Source organism: Dama dama, chromosome 19, assembly GCF_033118175.1.
Source record: "Dama dama isolate Ldn47 chromosome 19, ASM3311817v1, whole genome shotgun sequence".
In the NCBI taxonomy this organism is placed as follows: domain Eukaryota; kingdom Metazoa; phylum Chordata; class Mammalia; order Artiodactyla; family Cervidae; genus Dama; species Dama dama.
The window spans coordinates 44,355,083-44,373,299 of record NC_083699.1 but is presented as its reverse complement, the minus strand read 5'-3'; the positions used below and the strand labels follow the sequence as shown (position 1 = coordinate 44,373,299).

The 18,217-nt window shown below is 41.0% G+C and overlaps 1 protein-coding gene across 3 annotated transcripts in view; it reads left to right on the top strand.

Annotated features, from left to right (window-relative positions):
• Window positions 1–14,821, top strand: part of MB21D2 (Mab-21 domain containing 2) — a 120,550-nt gene extending 105,729 nt beyond the window's left edge. For all 3 annotated transcript variants that reach the window (XM_061166835.1, XM_061166836.1, XM_061166837.1), the window contains one exon: window positions 11,793–14,821. In XM_061166835.1, coding sequence (XP_061022818.1) covers window positions 11,793–13,057 — 1,265 coding nt within the window. In that variant the 3' untranslated portion in view covers window positions 13,058–14,821. The remainder of the gene's footprint in view (window positions 1–11,792) is intronic.
• Window positions 14,822–18,217: the final 3,396 nt, after the last annotated feature.

The following is an 18,217-nucleotide window of genomic DNA, read 5'->3' as shown; positions in this document are numbered from 1 at the left end:
ACCATAGCTAGTATAAGAGGAAGGTGTTGGTCGCTTAGTCGTTTCCAACTCTTTGTGACCCCATGGATTGTAGCCCACCAGGCTCCTCTCTCCATGGGATTTCCCAGCAAGAATACCAGAGTGGGTTGCCATTCCCTTCTCTAGGGGATCTTCCCAACCCAAGGATTGAACCTGGGTCTCCTGCATTGCAGACAGATTCTTTACTGTCTAAACCACCAGTAGAGTCTCTTTTTAATCAAGAGTGATGCATTTCCTCAGGCTGCTGGGTCACAAGGGGAATATCTCTTACTGCAGACTCAAGGATAATACTTGGGTTGTTTTGGTTTGGGTTTGATTTTTTTTTTTTTCCAGTGAAAAGACACAAAATTCTTCATGTTTATTTCCCCATGGTTCAGCATATCTGAGCTGAATTTTGCACGGAGGAAGAAAGTAATAGTGGTAGATACTATTATGTCCAGAAAAGAAAAAAAAAACTGTCTTGCTTCAGAACTCAGTAAGAACTTCTGGCTTTGTGGTTAGTATGTCCTTTGGTAATAATGCTCTTGACTACGGTCTGTCTCTTTAATCTAGTAGTAAAAACTTTAGGGAAATGACTTTAAAATTCAGGCTTTGCTATTGGATTAAAGTAAGCAAATTAACCTATGTACCTGAATATATAGGAACATTTTCAGAGTTTGTCTTGAGGGACTGAAGGAATCCCAAGGATGCCCTTGGAATTAAAACACTTGTGGCATGCTCGTTTAAAATTGCCAAAAGAGTGAGGTATGCAGCACACACGTGCATGCTCACGTTGCTGTGTGTCACAGGACTAGATGTTCCCTTAAAAAAGTCATTTGTAATCATGTCTTTCCTATAATCCTTGACCCATTTTGCTCATAATACTTCATTCCCCAGGGGTGGCTAAAATAAGCTTTTAATCTGCTTTAAAAATCATTTCCTCAAAAATAGAATTTATTTTTGGAGAGAGAAAGAAGCTTCCACTAACTTTCTTGTAATGTTTTAAAGGTCTGTAGACATTAAATTATTTACTCTCTCAAGAGAGCCCATTTAATACTGGAAGCATCATGGGATAGTGAAAAGAGTATGGAATCAACCTGAATTTTCATCCCAGCTCAGCTTTTATGGCAATGGACAGTTCATTCAACTGTTAGTTATCTTGATTTCCTCATTTGTGAAATGGGGACAAGATGACCTACTTGAAAGTGCCAAGAGGACAGAAGAAAATGACACAGGTGGGACGTTCAGTCCGTGCCCTTCTGCATAGCAGAGCCGATCAGCGTTTGTGCCCTTCTCAGAGAGCCCTCTGCACGAGATGTACATACTTTGAGAATGTGCTTTGCAAAGTCAATCCTTCTTTTGCTGTGACGTGTTATTGCTAGTACGGAGATCTCTTTTTAAAATTGGCAAGTTGGCTGGGGGGTGGGACAGCAGCTGGGCTGCAGATCAGAAATGACAGAGTAAATCAGATGAGAGAGAAGAGCCTCCTGTGTTAGAACATAACAAATGCTCGCCTGGATTTCTTCTTACGCCTGTTATGGAGCCCGCATTGGACGGTCACATGTGGCTACACGAGTCTGTGTTACCGTTGTCTGCCTCCAGCAGTAGACTTTGGTGATGGGCGGCCACCTTGGCAGACATCTGTACTCAGGCTCTATCACATGTTAGTATTTTTAGTCTTCACCCCTGCTGAAGATGCTGATTGCTTATTTCTTGGGACAGGAAGTTCCCTCCCGCTGTAGGCAGCATTGTTAGAAAATTCTACCAGATAGATGAGTTTTCCATTTATAGATTAGACTGATTTTTTTTTTCCCCATCTATACTCCTTCTGCTTAGTGGAATTATAAAGGTAAAGTTCATTTCTCCTTTACCAGGACAACTCATCACATATTTAGAGGTATATCTCATGGTCTTCTTGAATTTTCCATTCTCCAGGATAAGCAATTTGCCTTTCTCCTCCTCCACTCTGTTTTGGCTAGGACCTTTATTCGCTTCTTTCAAAGTTATTATCTCAGCTTGTAACTATATGTTCATTAGAGTGTGTGATTATTTGATTAGTGTGGGAGTTGTTTGTGCTGCTTATCAGATATTTCTGTCTCTCTGCTTTCCTTGAATGAGGTAGAACTGAAATTTCTTCCCTGGGGTTGGGTGGGACTAGTTTTGGCCAACGATGTGTGAATGAAAGTGATAGACATCATTCCCAGGCCAAAGCATGTAGCTGCTGGAAAGAGATCTTCCAGGGCTTCCTTTTCCTCCAGTAGAGAGTCTGTGAAGTTCTAGATGAGGGTTACTCTGTCTGTCTGGATCCTGAATAAAGGGAAGAAGAGCTCCAGCCAGCAACCCTTGCTGGTCACATGGCATGAATGAAAAATAAGACTCTGCAGTTTGACATCAGAGTTTTAGGTTCATCATAATCTCGTCTCTCCTGATCGAAGCAATTTTATCTGGCTTTCTCACTCCATGATAAGGATCATGCAGTGGGGACTGTGGGTTTCTCTTGAGTCTTCAGTATCTGACAGAGTACTAGCCCAGAGGAGGCACCAATACCTGTGGGTCACATGCATGAATAAATCAAATCTGAGTTTTGACTCCTACTTCCATCCTTGAAATTTACTGGACTTGGTTTCCTTCACTATTCCTCCTCTGAAATAAGAGACTCTACCCCTGCCTATCAAACCCAGCTTTCCAGTTCCAGAGTCATAAAGTAGTTTGCATATACATCCCCAAATGAGGAAAGAATGCAGGCCAGACTCAGCTGTCACAGGCAGAGACAAAGAGGATTTGTTGTTGTTGTCATTGTCATTGCTCAGTCACTGAGTTGTGTCCCACCCTTTGTGACCCCCGTGGACTGCAGCACGCCAGGCTTCCCTGTCTTTCACCATCTCCCAGAGCTTGCTGAAACTCATATCCATTGAGTCGGTGATGCCATCCAACCATCTCTGTTGTACCCCTCTCCCCCTGCCTTCAGTCTACCAGGGAGGATACATTTAACTTAATGCTGAACATCTCCATTAGAAGTTTCTTGCTTTTGAAGATCAGGAGAGAGGAAGTATGGTCATTGCTGATATATTTCTGTATCCTTGTGTAGCTTTATGATACCATATTGGCATCACTCTTGCTTTTCACTTGCTGCTGTTTTTACCTTTGAAGAATGAGTCTCCTTAAATGATCACTCCTTTTGTAAATTAAAACCTAGCGTTCCTGCCCTGTTGTAGCTGTGGGAGGCTGCTAGGTGGCGCTAATGAGACGCCCTCCTTTGAGTCTTGCCAGTAAGTCTTGCTTGGTAGAAACTATGAGGTATTTTAACTATCCCAAGAAGTTAAAAGGAGGAAAAGGGCAAGACTTATTAGATGGGAAAAATATATTAATAATGTGGGCACATCTCCAGAAGCCTCTGTTTATTGATTGCCATGTAAGAACCAGACCACACACTAAGTAATTTGGTGTGTATTTTATTGTTTTATCCTCCTGGCCACCGAACAAGCTTTTAGTTGCTATTCTCCCATTTCACAGAAGGGAACTGAGGCCCAGAGTGTTTAATTAGGTTGGTCCTCGATGAGTAGTACTTGAACCAGCTCTAACCCATGTTCATTCTATTCGGAATAGCTTAGTAAACTTTGCCAAAATCCACCAACTTTTAGAGCTTGAATTTTAATTTTTAAGAAAGATTAGAGAGGCTTTTACTTTTTTCCCCAACCTAATCTTTGGTTTTATAGAGATGTGCTGATAATATTTCCTAGTACATTATATGGCAAATACCATGATTCTCAAGTTGTGGTTGCTGAAATAGTCAAGTTGACTTGAACCAAACAATACACCCACTATGGAGTTGCCCACCCATCCCAAAGTCTGTATTAATAAAACCTTGACAGCAGGAGCTCACAGATGGGTGAGGGTGAGAGCATCTTTCATTTACTGACCCTCTTTGCCAAATACTGTGCCAAATGCATTATGTTGTTGTCTTGTTAAGGAGGGACTGTAAGTCATGAATGTAGCCACTATGATTATAGGTATAGAAAGTGCTAAGGTAAGAATTCAAATCAAGGTCCTATAGGGGTGTGTAGACTGTTCATTTTACAGGGCGTTTGTTCTGACAAAAACAGAAAGGGCTGGAATCCCGCTCACCCTCACATGCCAGTCTGTGCGCCGTGCTAGCCCGTGGCAGCCACCAGGGGAGGTGTCCCTGGACCAGCTTCAGTCTGGGTGCAGGGAGGAAAGGATGCTGGAGGAAAGGATGCTCCACTCACGTCCCTTCATCTAACGTGCTTTGTAGGCCTTCACGTGCTCAGAGCCTTGAGATAGATTATCAGCTCTGTGGGATAGGAGTTGTTTGGCTAATCCTGTTTTATAGGTAGTGGAGAAAGGGAAGAATTTATGGGGAGAATGAACTAAATTCAATGTGCTTGCATGTGTGCTAAGTTGCTTTGGTCATGTCTGACTCTTTACGACCCTATGGACTGTAGTCCACCAGGCTCCTCTGTCCATGGGATTCTCCAGGCAAGGATAATGGAATAGGTTGCCATGACCTCCTCCAGGGGATCTTCCAGACCCAGGGATCAAAACTCTGTCTTTTATGTCTCCTGCATTGACAGGTGGGCTCTTTACCACTAGCGCCACCAGGGAAGTCCAGTATGTGCTTAGATATTTCATATCCACCCTAGAAGTGTAGTTTTCTTTGTTCATTTTGAATAGATGAGGAATTGGAAGCTCAGAGAATTTAAATAATTTGTCAGCCTTACTTAAGTAGTAAATGACAAACCCAGGATTCAAACTCAAGCCTATCTTGCTCTAATTCCAATGTTTTTGCAGACATTATTAGTCTTAAGATGGAAAAAGATCAAGAAAGACTTCTTTGAGGAAGCATCTTTCAAATCAGAACTATTGCTATATGTAGCCAATAGGTTATTACCATCCATGATTTAATCAGTTCCCTAAAAGGTTTAAACAAAATCACATGCAGTTGGGGGCTTTGCTGGCAGTCAGTGGTTAAGACTCTGTCTGCACTTCCAATATAGGGGGTTTGAGTTCGATTCCTGGTCAGGGAACCAAGATCCCACATTTTTAGCCATCCCGCAACATAGCTAAAATTACATAAAAAAGAAAAATTGTATGCAGTTGTCTCAGAGTTATGCTAAATAAAACAGACTTTCTGACTTATATTAATAAAACATATAGTTGTTAATATTAGTGATCACTCAGCAGATTATTGGGAAGCCCCGTTGGTGTCTTACTTCTATATTTCCTGTGTTTCATAGTGTATTTATTTGGGAAAAATGAGTCGCTTCTTGTAAGACTGACCAGGTGCATTCTTCCTTCTGATAAATGTGGATGATCAGGCATGATCTGCTGCCTGTCAAGGTCACACTAAAGCTTTGACCAACAGAGGTGCAAAGCTGACATTTTGCCTTGAGACCTCTGCTACTTCCCTTCCCAGCCATTTTGGCATTCATGTCAAGTCGGGTATTGTCATAGGGAGAATGGTGTGCATGTACCACCCTGACCTTCACAATCACTGTGGGAATAAGACAGTCCTGTTATCCTGTCCCTCGGGCTCTGTGACCTTGAATGAGTTATTTCTCCTTTCTGAACTTACGTGTTTCACATATAAAGTGAGGGACATCATATAGATCATTTCTATCTGTGAATAAAGAAAATGCAAAAACTTTTCTCATATTGAAGTCATTAAAAATCCCAAAGATTGGTGACTTTTTAAGAGGATGGCCATGCCCGCTTCTCAGAATGCAGCTCAGACAATCAAGCTTGACAAAAATACTTCAAGCATAAATTATTATATTCTTCCAAGAAGGTTTTATATGGTTTATTAATAGCTGAGGAGACTGCTCCCCTAGAGAATATATCAGAGTCATAAAAGGACTTTGTCAAATTTATCCCATTCTGTACCCTTCCTACTATTAAGGATCAGTGCCATAAAGGCACTGTTATTGATATTTCACATAAGTTGAGGTGAAAAGGTAATAGTTTTTTTATGAAACAGTGAATATTATTGAGATATTCAGGTCTTTTTTATCTACATAGAAATCTTTTTTATATACATAATCAAAGATGAGAGAGAGGTAAAAGGTATTCTGTAGCTTTAATTGCAAGACATAAAAGTTTTACCTCTTTGATAGATCTTTATCCCCTCACCATAGTTAGGAATTCTTTTTTTTTTTTTTTTAAGGAATCTATACAAGTACTGGGCTTCCCTGGTAGCTCAGACAGTAAAGCGACTGTCTGCAATGCAGGAGACCTGGGTTCGATCCCTAGGTCAGGAAGATCCCCTGGAGAAGGAAATGGCAGCCCACTCAAGTACTCTTGCCTGGAAAATCTCATGGATGGAGGAGCCTGGTAGGCCACAGTCCATGGGGTCACAAAGAGTCGGACATGACTGAGTGATGTCACTTTCACTTTCACATACAAGTACTAATTTCACGCATCTGCTTACCAGTTGGGTTCTCATATGTGTACGCCAGTGAAGCTGTGAGGATGGAAGAAGACAAATGATACTTAGTTCTTGTGTTCTGGTGTCAGCCATCCAGTATTATATGTTTGTGATAGAAGTTAATAATTTGAATTCAACAGAATGAGATAAAGTTTTATTCACTGAAATATAAGGGAGTCTGAGACAGAGTTCCATTTTTCACTTGATGTTATAAAGCAAAGAACTTAAGAGGATGACAGGAACTCAGTCGTTAAACTTTGGGACCCAGTACCTAAAACGGTAATATTAAGGTCCTCTTAAGTAGAAACTATGAAATAAGTTGAAATCAATTACGGGAGGGGAAGCTGGGGGCCAGTTTTACTTTGTTTTTAAGAGCAAACATATGCCAATGCTTCCCTGAAAAGAAGAGACCCACCCAGGGGAATAAGCTCTTTCTCCATCCCTCTTTTTCTCTGCTGCTAACAAGCTCAGTGATATGTGTTCAATCTGTCTTTTGTTCTCACTCATGGTTTTGGATAATTTACTAATAGCTACACAGTCAGAGACACTTGATATCACAAAAATATCCTGTAATTATACAAAAATCCTTGGATCAGTTCAGAGATGGCATTTGTTGAAACTAATGCCTACAGCCAAAGTGTACAGTAGAATTTTTTTTTCCCTCTCAGCCCCTGGCTGTGTTTTCGTTGCCTGGCAACCCATCTGGGATGATAGCTGATGTCAGTTGATTTTCACTTATACTTAGCCCAGGAAAGTTTTCAAGGAGGGCATTTGAGTTTGTATAGTGCTGGGGAAGGCTCCAATTTGTGCTACCAAATAATTTGTACAACTGCAGACTAATGGGCTGAGGCAGGCTAAATGTAAATGTGGAGGTCTCGGGGGATCAGCTTCCGGAACAGGGTGGCCTTTGGGACCTTGTTTCTGACTCCTAAGAGCTTAGCAAATGAGCTTCAGCTGTATTCTCGCTGCTGCTCAAGTTCTCACTTCCCTTTTTAAAGAAATAAGAAATGTTCAACATTATTCTAACTCCTGAATATCCAAATTTAGGCAAATACATTATATGGCTATTCTGAAAGAAGGGTCAACATTTTAGATACATAAGCAACAATTGGGAGGAAAAAGGAATATTCTAGTGTACACATTAACAAGCTGGCTTAAAACTCAACATTCTAAAAACAAAGATCATGGCATCTGGTCCCATCACTTCATGGCAAACAGATGGGGAACAGTGGAAACAGGGACAGACTTTATTGTCCTGGGCTCCAGAATCACTCGTGACTTGATGGACGGTGACTGTAGCCATGAAATTAAAAGATGCTTGCTCCTTGGAAGAACAGAAATGACAAGCTTAGACAGCGTATTAAATAGCAGAGACATTACTTTGCCTACAAAGGTCTGTATTGCCAAAGCTATGGTTTCTCCAGTAGTCATAGATGGGTGTGAAGGCTGAACAATAAAAAGGGCTGAGCACCAAAAAACTGATGTTTTTGAACTGTTGGTGCTGGAGAAGACTCTTGAGAGTACCTTGGACAGCAAGGAGATCAAACCAGTCAATCCTAAAGGAAATCAACCCTGAATATTCATTGGAAGGACGGGTGCTGAAGCTGAAGCTCCAATACTTTGGCCACCTGATGTGAAGAGCCAACTCATTGGAAAAGACCCTGATGCTGGGAAAGATTGAAGGCAGATGATAGTGGATGAGAGGATTGGATGGCATCATAAACTCAATGGACACGAGTTTGAGCAAACTCCAGGAGATGGTGAAGGGCAGGGAAGCCTGGCGTGCTGCAGTCCATGGGGTCGCCAAGAGTTGGAGACGACTGAGTGACTGAACACCACCACCACTACGTGAAAATGTGTTAGAACTTCTTTAATCCGGAGGAGGGCAGAAGGCAATTTTATCTTGTTTTCCTCACCTGTAATTATTGGAACAAAATTGTGGCAGTCCAAGTAAAGTTCAGGGATGGGTTTGTAAACAAATTATCCCCCGCCCATTACTGCACTTGTTATTCTGGTTGTGTGTACAGATCCTGGCCAGTGCACTCGGAGCCAGCTGGCTCCTGTCTAGGACAAAAGGATGTATAGAATTTTGTGCGGTATCCATATAACAGTGCTACTAATCAATTCAGATCTTCTTACTAATCGCTGTAACCAAGCAGGACCCCATGGGGCCTTCCCCCATATCCTTAGCTTTATCTCCTCTCTGAAGTACCTAGATAATAGTACTTGATGCACATTTGCAAATGTATAAAACCTCTCCCCCTCCAACAAATGGAAAGTGTTAACTACTTAATCACCAGAAACACACATAACCCCAGGCCTTCTGGAACCGAAGGACTGATAAAGTCAACCCCTCATCATCATTGTTCCCTCATCATCAGCCAATCAGAGAATTGTGCACAAGCTAACCACATGTCCTGCGACACCCCCCTCCAACCTCCCAACCCCTGTCCTTCACCTGGCTTATTAACATGCTTTGCTGAAAACTTTCGGGGAGCTTCTGGCTTCTTATGGCATAAGCCACCTTGTCTCTAGGCAGGGCCCTGCAGTAAACCTTTCTCTCCTCCAGACTCCGACATTTCATTTTCTTTGGCTTCATTGTGCTTCAGGCACATGAACTTGCAGTAACATTACAACCCAGCATGTCATGGTTTTCCCCTTGTATATTTGTGGCACTCCACATGCTAGAGTGAAACAATATATGAAATAATGAGTAAATTATTTTCAATATCAAATGTTTCTCTTTAATTTTTTTAAAACTGGAGTATAATTGCTTTACAGTATTGAAACGTTTCCTTTTGAAAGTATCTGTACCTCCATGTGAGTCTGTAAAATAGTACAAATGATTTTCAGCACCTACCTGGGATTCTGAAAGTTCAATCCTATCTTTTTTGAGCTCCTGCTAAAACTTGGGGTGGTAGTAGTTATTACTTAGTCAAGGTGAGATGAATACTGAAATATGATAAGTGAGATAAGCATCTTTGTCTTGGTGTTTATGATAACTTTCAACTATGGTAGCTGTCTGACTTTTAAAAACCACTCTTAAAAGGAAAAGAAATTGTTCAGTGCTGATTGGTAGTGAAGGCTGCTTGGGTTAGTATGTAGTGTTTTAGATTGACTTCCTCATGAAGTAGCCCCTGAGATGGAGTTCGATTGTTTATAAAGAAGCACCCTGGGGACCTGCACCTGTGGAAGGGAGGGAGAAGAAGCAGGATCAGGTGGAGGGTGGAGTCAGGTGTCCTTGCAGGTCCAGTGACAGCCTCAATTGATCCCACTGGGGACTCTGGATTCCAGTGACTTGTTAGAGTATCCTGTACTGGGGCACTTCCATTCTGATTGCTTGCAGCGTGTGTACCTGTCACCCTAACCCCAACCACGGGATGTGATCTTGGTTGAGGTGGCTCTGTGCAGTAAGACTGCACAGACTCAAGGGATTGCACTGACAGGCCCAGCACCTGAAACAAGAAATCCTTTATTGAAGAAGGATCCGGTGGCCATATCACAGCGCAGAGACTGTGCACAGTCTAAAAAAGTCAAGGACACTGAAGGCTCTCTGATGAATTGTTGCCTCTTTAATGTTGGATAACTTATTGACTGCTTTAAAAAGAAAGTGATCCTTTACTATTTGTTGTTTGGAAAATAGGATTTTAAAGATGAAAAGAGCACATTTTTATCAACGAATGTCAAATTCTGAAATGCAGTGATAACAGACACATATACATAGTTTATTTATTTGCATTGGGATTGCCTTATGAATAAAAAACTGCCAATTAAAAGTAACTGCAATGACTAATGGAATGATAGTGGGAAGTCATTCTTTTTGATCTTTCAGGAAAAGATATTAAATAAGTCATGGAGCGATGCTGATAGTTTGTCAGATAATAAAGCACAGGTAAATACATAATAAAAAGACAGGATTCAGGGAAAGTAAATTTCTATTAATATGTTATTCGTGGAACAGTCATTTCTGTCTTGCCTTTGAATAAGTACTTCATATCTAAGCCTACTAATTTCCTCAATTTTCTCCTTTGTCATTCCGTCACAGCTTGAGTTGCGTGCTCACTGAGTGCAGACCTCTTTTCCTGCTTAATACATATTTGAGACATGGTTCTCACTCTCAAAGAACTCATAATATCATCCCCTAAAATCACATTTGTTGTTTCACTACCAATCTCATTAGAAAAATATACAATTTGGGAAGCTATTAAGTTCATGGTGCAGGAGATAAGTTTTTAGATTAATTTTTTTCTTAAAAGCCCCAATGTTTTCATTGGCAATAAATATTTCAGTTGTTTTTGTGAAGACAGTCTCAATTTGTTCAGTTTTTGAGAAAATGTCTATCATACACTGAAGTCTAAATACCCATAGTTTTTCTGTAGTTCTTTAAATTAAAAGTGATGGTCCATGAATAAAGCAGCAAATTTAATCTCCAACTCAAACATGAGGGCTTTTCTTGAAGCACTTTTGTATTGATATTTAGTATGAGACAGGAATGTTTGCAATTTCATCATACAGAAAGGTGGTTTGAAATTTGGGACTGAAGAAAATGAATCCAATTTCCTTTTCTAGTAAGGATTTTAAGTGAAACTGGATTATTAATTTTTTAATGCTAGTGCATGCCAACAATAAAGAATCCAATGACTGTTAATACAGTTGGTGCCACGGTCTCGACTAATGCTAAGGCACCAGCAATTTTGCCCTCCTTTACTTTTGTACCATCAACTATCAGCTCAAGTGTCAACACAGTGAAAAATGTCAATAATGTACTAGTATTATTTTGAAGAGTCATGACCTCACTGCCCCCTGAAAGTATCCCACTTTCAGTGTCCACAGCTCCTCTTGCATAGAGGAATGTTTCAGCAGGAAGGCCTGGGGAAGGGTGACTGCTTTGGCAAGAAATGAAAGAGCCAGGCTTTATGTGATGACAGCAGAGATGGAGGACAGGGAGGGAATGAGAAGTGTTGCAGAGGTTATACAGATAAGATTTGGCAGTAGAAAGGCAAGTAAGAGTTGAAATTTACTGAGGTTTTCAGCCTGAGCGACTGAATGGATGGCAATGCCAGTAACCAAGGTGATGACTAGGGAAGAGGAGCCCCGGTTTATGATGGAAAATGATACTGCTTTCACTGTGAGAGAAGAATCTGCATAATTCTCCCATCTTTTGGAAAAGGATGGGTTCTAGCACTGATAAAAATGAACAAAGTATTCTTGGCTGGGCCCATGTAGCAGCCTAAGATGTGGTTTTGTATTGATAACAAATAATGGCTCTTGGAAGCTCAGCATATCCTGTATTGATGCATAAGAGTCTTGTGTCTGTGCTCCCTATAACCATGTTTTCTCTTTCTGTTTCTAGGAATGGTGCAAAAGCTGGACCAAAAACTGCCAGTGGCCAATGAGTACCTGCTGCTTTCTGGAGGAGTCCGAGAAGGCGTGGTAGACCTGGATTTAGATGAGCTTAATGTCTATGCCCGAGGGACCGACTATGATATGGACTTCACTCTCCTGGTGCCAGCCCTTAAGCTGCATGACCGTAATCAGCCTGTGACACTGGATATGCGCCACTCAGCCTTATGTCACTCTTGGCTGAGCCTTCGGCTCTTCGACGAGGGGACGATAAGTAAATGGAAAGACTGCTGCACCATCGTAGATCACATCAACGGTGCCACCAACTACTTTTTCTCTCCAACCAAAGTGGCCGACTGGTTCTATGACTCCATCAGCATTGTCCTCTCAGAGATACAGAAGAAACCCCAGAGAGGGATGCCAAAGGTGGAAAAAGTGGAAAAGAATGGGACCATCATCTCCATCATTCTGGGTGTGGGGAGCAGTCGCATGTTGTACGATATTGTCCCAGTGGTCTCCTTCAAAGGTTGGCCGGCAGTGGCCCAGAGCTGGCTCATGGAGAACCACTTTTGGGATGGGAAGATCACTGAGGAAGAAGTCATCAGTGGGTTTTACCTGGTACCAGCTTGTTCCTACAAGGGAAAGAAGGACAATGAGTGGCGGCTGTCTTTTGCCAGGAGTGAGGTGCAGTTGAAGAAGTGTATCTCCAGCAGCCTCATGCAGGCGTACCAGGCCTGCAAAGCCATCATCATTAAACTCCTGTCCCGGCCCAAGGCCATCAGCCCCTACCACCTGCGGAGCATGATGCTCTGGGCCTGCGACAGACTTCCCGCCAACTACTTGGCCCAAGAAGACTATGCAGCCCACTTTTTGCTGGGCCTCATTGATGACCTGCAACACTGTCTGGTCAACAAGATGTGTCCCAATTACTTCATCCCTCAGTGCAACATGCTGGAGCACCTGTCTGAGGAGACAGTCATGCTCCACGCGCGGAAGCTCTCCTCCGTCCGCTCAGACCCAGCAGAGCACTTGCGCACCGCCATCGAGCATGTCAAGGCAGCCAACCGGCTGACGCTGGAGCTCCAAAGGCGAGGGAGCACCACCAGCATCCCCTCCCCGCAGTCGGATGGCGGGGACCCCAACCAGCCCGATGACCGTCTGGCCAAAAAACTGCAGCAGCTAGTGACTGAGAATCCGGGGAAGTCCATCTCCGTCTTCATTAACCCTGATGATGTCACAAGGCCCCATTTCAGAATTGACGACAAATTTTTCTGAGCATTTTTGCTGCCTTTTTTTTTTTTTTTTGCTCTGGTTCTGAAACTCTCATAATATGTAGTGTGGTTTGTGTCTTTCCGGTTTTTTTTTTTTATATCCAGCCTGGATCGGATCTGTTAAGAACACATCTTAAGTTTCCTGGTTCTGCAGGAAGGTGTAGACTTTGAAACAGTATATTACTATTTCATATTCTGCCTCTGATTTTGCTGTTTACTTTTTGTAGTTATTGTTTTGTTTTGGTGTTTGTTTGTTTGTTTGTTTTAAGGAGAACTTGAGCCATAGATGAAATGCCCATGAATTATCTCCCTTCTTTCTGTTTCATACTTTGTGAAAAATTAATGGGAGTGGGGAATCTCTCTTTCTGATACTTCAGGATTCTATGTTTGGTGTTGCTTTTCTTTGTCTTTATTTTTTTTAATGAATGCTCATCACTACAGATATTTGAAAATCATCTGAATCTGGAAACTACCTGGTATGTCAGCTGGACTTGTTGATACTTTTTTCGACCAGTGGCCAGGGTAATTTCTCCCTCTCTGCCAAACAATGTAGACTTTGAAAGTGATAATGCTACAAATTATGTTTGGAGCAACTTCATTGAATGTAATTGTCCCCAAATCGGAACTTTGGATGGTTTGGAAGGGTGTCTTTGACAACTTTCCAAGTAGAATTAAGGTTTCCAAATGGTAGTTTTAGTGTGTGTAATTATTTGAAGCCTTATTTAAATCCTATTAATGAACATACCATTATAATTGTTATTTGCACTAATGAAATCTTTGCCATTGTCAGAGTTCCAATGCGTGTGTTTCAATATAAATGGACATCTACTGTTGAAATGCTATCATTTCTTCATTTAGCTCATTTCTCTTAATCAATAGAATGATTCTTTGTGTTTGTTTAGTTCTCCTTTATGTGGGTTCCTATTTGGTCCTCTTTGAATTTCCTGGTTCCTATCTTACCAAGACAAGTTTTTCAAGCTTTATACCTGCTGAGTGACTTTATCTGAACTTGGGGAAAATGTATGATTGATAAAGTAGTTGTCTTTGTATGTATAGTTGATCCTTGAACAACACAGGTTTCAACTGTGTGGATTCACTTATATGCAGATTTTTTTTTTCACTAAATGTGTTAGTTGAATGTATGGGTTTGGAACCATGAATAGAAGGTCCACCATAAAGTTATATATGGATATTCAACCTCATAAGGTCAGTGTTCCTAACCCCCACATTATTCAAGGGTCAACCGTATTTCTTTTGACATTATAGGGTTAAGCTTTTTTGTACAGTCTGTTTGGTTCTTCTGAGAGTTTTGAGAAAAACTAGAAGGAAAAATGACATTAATCCCCAAATAGAAGATACCATGCCAGTTCAAAAGCAGGTTTTGCCATAGAGCAGGAACCAGGAAATAACTGGGTGGAAGCCTTGGTGTAGAGGTGTCCTGTCTTCAAGAATGAAATTACTTGCCAGGTTTAGGTGCTGCAAGGCATCGGCTCCCTGTTTTGGTATGGACTCATTTCAGACTGTAGTGTCTGGGGGCCGGGGGCCGGCCGATCTCTCAAAGGAGTACTGTGCTGTCTACTGTTGGAAAGGTCAAGCAACACTTTGATCTTGAATGTCCAGTCTCATGGGGTGGATTTTGGCCAATTGAAATCAGGCATATGCAGTCTTGGTTTTTGCATGGGAATTATTGTAATGCTTATGAATGAAAATGAAATCATTCAACCATCTCAAACAAAAGTAATAATAAAAGAAACATACTGGCCTTGGAGTTTCGTTGTTATTTGTTAGTTTGTAATCTGGAAACTGTTTTCTTATTAGTAATACCAGAAGTAATTTTCAGTAGATCTAGCCCTGGGATTGCTGTTGTCTTTCAGGCCAGATGTCTCTATGTAGTGAAAATCCAATATCCAGTCTTCCCTATCTCCAATTTTCCTGCTGGTATCTACCTATCCTGCACGTAATCTATGTCCTTCTTGGGAAATAGCTTCATCCCCAGCTCTGGACATGCACCCTGATTGGTGTAGGCCAGTCAAGATAGCCATTTCCCTGACCACAGTCATTAGTTAGGGATTGGGCATATAATGCCATCTGTTCCATTCAGGGACATGCTTGCGATTCTAGCCTTGGATGCTGGGGCAGCAACATGCATCCTGGATGTGGAAGAGGAAGCACTTGGCTTTGCTATCAGTGCCATGAACCTAGGGCTCTTCGGTCAGACATGCTTAAAGGTGAGTAGAAATGAGATGTAGTCTGGTACCTTTTCTTGTCTGAAACATAAGCAAATCACTGACTTCTGTCCTTCTGAAGCCCTGAAGATTGGTTAAAATGATCTCTGTTTCAAGTACAATATAAAATGCCTAAGGCAGAGGTTATCAATTTAGTATTACTTACATCTGCTTCTTTAGGTTGTGGGAATTTATGAGCTATAACTCAACAGGATTTCAATTCTCTATGGGACCTGGTTTCACATATTTGAAGAATAAGTTATTCTGGACTCTATGGCTTTCTTAGCTGAAGTGGAAGTAACATGCAAGTAACGATTGGTTTCAGAATGGATGGAGCCAGACAGGACCAGTCATTTTAAAAATAAAAACATCCCAGAAATTACTATACAGAGTTATTTCAGGGAAAATGAGAGGCAGGTATATGTGGCTAATTTTACTTTCAGGTCAGTTGTGAGGAAATAGGGAGGAGGCTTCTAGGGCCAGTTGAAGAGCCCCTAGTGACTGACTCACCAATGCCTTATAAACCACACACACACTTGATAGCACAAAAGGAATTGGATGTTTCTTTAAGGTGTTTTGTAACACTTACAGGGAGGATTAAGCCCACTGTCTAGGCACAGGTAAGTATTGATTATTTGGTATCAGATCATTACCTTGCTGAGAAAAATTTCCTGACTTGGAGTTCAGCCTTGGACAGGATGGCCCGGCCGGGGAAGGGAAGCTGTGCTTAGCAGCAGCTGCTGGGTCAGCGGGCTTCAGGGCTGCTGCTCCAGAGCTTGGCAGTTGTCTTCAGGGAAGGCACTGAACTCCATCCTGATAAACTTAATCTCCAGAACCTCTTCCTTTGAGTCACCCAAGGGACTACTTGTGTGGCTATTCTACTTCCCATTTGGTCATTATCTGGGGTTGAGGAAAGACTCCGCATGTTCTAATCTGCAGGTAAACCTTTTTACCATTAAATGGAGCTCTGACTACTACTTGGACTAAAGGAAGGGGGTGGACATCATTTCCTCTTCCTGTTACATTATTAATATGTTAATATGTATGTATTAATAGTTTTAAACTGATTCAATCCAGTTAGTTAATGGTCCTCTCTGAGAAAAATAGCCAGTTTAGAAAATGTACCTCTTAGGCTGTAGTTTCCTCAATAGGTAAAAAGTGTTGTTTAGAATAATATTCCCCAATGGAGAACTATTTGCAACATGTCCTAAGTTCTACCTTCTGTTAATTAATTGCAAAAGTCTTTTTTCACTTTTTAAAGAAAACATACATTATACACAGTCGAAATCAAGCTGTAAAAATTTAACTAATTTTGTTTCTTTCTGTATGCCCATTTTATAATGATATCCTATTAGTAAGTTCAAAAGTAGCATGTTTAATAAACTGCAACTTTGTCATATGGCACTTAAGTTTTATACTAATGTCATATGACCCTTGCTTTCTCAAGTGAAAGTGAAAGTCTAAGTTTGAAAGTGAAAATGAAAGTGTTAGTCGCTCAGTTGTGTCTGACTCTTTGCGATCCCATGGACTGTAGCCCACCAGACTCCTCTGGCCATAGAATTCTTTGGGCAAGAATACTGGAGTTGGTTGCCATATCAATCTCTAGAGGATCTTCCTGACTCAGGGATCGAACCCGGGTCTCCTGCATTGCAGGTAGATTCTTTACCGTCTGAGCCACTAGTTTTGAATCCACAGTTGGGTCCTGACATTCATCAAACTCTAGAGAGACTATATGCCTTTTTGTGTCTTATGTGGTCTGGGATAATGAGGAAATTTCAGAAAATTCAAATGTTAATATGTTAGTCTCCCATATTAAACAATTATTGTTCAAAGATCTTTAAAGACACATTGAGCCTTAATTTGACATAGCAGCTGGGATGAAAATATTTGCATTTTAGACCACATTCCCTCTCTTTTTTAGGATGAATGGATTTGTAATGTGACTTGAGAAAGATGGGCACATTGATACATTTTTCATCTGTCATCTTTTGTTCCAACAGTTTATCACAGAAGCTTAAGGTGGCTAAGTGTGAGTAGAAGCATAAACTGGTTTCTTTGACTTTACATCCTTATCCATAAAATGCAGAATTGAGGTTGTTCCCTTCTTTTCTGGCTTTCACAATCTAAGATTGCCTGTTTCCAAAATAATCTGAATTTCAGATTTATAAATCCACCTATTTACACACAAAGAGTAGTCTTTTCTACAGAATAATCATTTAAAAGATCTTATTAATTGCACCAGCGTGTGTGGGGCAGAGCAAACATTTATTGAATACTTGGTGCAGATCTTCTTACTGGATGCTTTCACTCATGGACCTGTTTTCATCTCACAATAATTCTAAACATTTAGGGAAACCAAGATTCAGAAATTAGATAACTCATTCAGAGTTCCATAGACACTTAAGTAGTAGGGCAGAGCCAACATCTGAAACTGTTTGTCTGTTTCCAAAATTAAGAACTTGGCATTATGATGTCACCCTGCCTCTAATACTAGTATCTGTTATTATTTAGAATAGATTCTATTCTGTGCATTTAGAGAGGACCTAAATTTGGATAAAAGGTAAGCATAAATAATAAAACCTTGGGCAAACTCTTCTTTGAAGCTTTTCATCAGCAGAGTAGATGCATCATTTAGAGAAAGTTAGTTTTCTGTTGCTGCAAAATCCTGGGAGAAGAGAGATGACCATGTGGGAAAAATTCTGGTTGAGGTGGCAAATGGACCACATATGAAGTAGCAGTATCACATGTGAAGTATTCCTACCAATAGTGAATTTAATCAGATTTTCATTATGACTGCATAGGGAATTCAGAAACTAAACGAACAACTTAAGGGCCAGACAACTCAGGTTGCTAGGTGGCAGGTTTAACAAGCAAGAGAACTTATATCTGAGGCTAGATTTCTCTTGATGGTTGCAGGAAGAGGAGATCTCATACCTGCC